Source organism: Histoplasma capsulatum, genomic scaffold (genome assembly GCF_000149585.1).
Source record: "Histoplasma capsulatum NAm1 scaffold_1 genomic scaffold, whole genome shotgun sequence".
Classification (NCBI taxonomy): domain Eukaryota; kingdom Fungi; phylum Ascomycota; class Eurotiomycetes; order Onygenales; family Ajellomycetaceae; genus Histoplasma; species Histoplasma mississippiense.
Window position 1 is genome coordinate 6,317,996 of NW_001813982.1, and position 1,205 is coordinate 6,319,200.

The window sequence follows — 1,205 nt, forward strand, 5'->3', positions numbered from 1 at the left end:
TATCCAAGTTTCTCAAATAATTTGTATATAGTAAGTTAAATTGAATATTTTATATTACTTTTTTAAAATTAAAAAAAAAAAGATTTTTTATATAATAATTTATCTCTATTTTTTATTAATTTCTTCAGTGATGAAATTTATTAAAAATTTCAGCTTCAATGATCTGATAAAGACTGTATTGATACAAGTTTTAATTTTCAGATAAATGAAAAAATATTAAAAGCTTTATACTTACTCAATTCCATAATAAATTTCATATATAAAAGAATGATAAAAAATATATATAATGGCTTATATTTTTAAAACGATTGAGAGAATTAAAATAGTGCAAAATTATAAATATAGTTAAACTGTTTAAACATATGAGTATTCAAACATTATTTTATGTTCATAAAGTAGTTGTAAGAATGACTACAATAACCATCAAAGCTTACAATGTTATTTAAAATTTTAACTTTGACTTTACCATTTCAACTCAAGCATCTATCCCTAAGATAAAATGGTCATTGATCTTACAAAAGATTCCCCTTCAGAAGATGAACTTGATCGTGATGTTAAACCTGTGAGTTTACCCTTGTCAACTAACTGCATTACTTTTTTTTGTTAGTTATCTGTGGGATTCAGTGGCAAACGTGGTTTGACTTGAATCACTTGATAACCCCCCGTCGCCCTCATCCAGTGAGCCCATGCCTCTCATGCGGCCTGGTCTTTCAACAAAATCAGGCTTTATGAGGAGATCTTGCTCTCTCTGCACCACTGACATCCATCGATGTTCTGCTTTATGCCTCTCTCGCTTTTCTTGCCATTCATCACTGTTACTGCTTGTTTATCTCTCATCCACACTAACCAAATTAGGAAATCCTGACCTCATTTCAAGATGAAGGGTTCAATTTGCTCCAGCAGTTCACGCGTCCGAGGCCACGGTTGAGAACAAGTGCGAGCGTGGAAATAGCTTTGAATGCGAGGAATAGCACAGAGTCGATGGATGGCGTTATGTTGAATGGCCAGAATGTCGCGGTGTTGAACAACGAACCCTCCCCTCTTCATTTCGCAGTTGTCGTACCGTCGATCTCCAGTAGCGACACAAGTAACAAAAAACGTCGCCTGAGCTCTGAAAACCACCTCAGCTCCCCAGTTAATGGGGTTCTCGGTTTTCCTATCCACCATGGTCTGTCGGCCCTTTTATCAGTAGAAGGGAACATCAA

General features: G+C 35.0%; 1 protein-coding gene across 1 annotated transcript in view; it reads left to right on the forward strand.

The window, feature by feature from the left end:
* Positions 1–499: 499 nt before the first annotated feature.
* HCAG_01813 (predicted protein) overlaps positions 500–1,205 on the forward strand; it is a gene marked incomplete at both ends in the record, with an annotated part of 1,837 nt that continues 1,131 nt past the window's right edge. The window contains 3 exons of the mRNA XM_001544716.1: positions 500–562; positions 608–635; positions 878–1,168. Of these exons, the coding sequence (XP_001544766.1) occupies positions 500–562; positions 608–635; positions 878–1,168 (382 nt within the window). The remainder of the gene's footprint in view (positions 563–607; positions 636–877; positions 1,169–1,205) is intronic.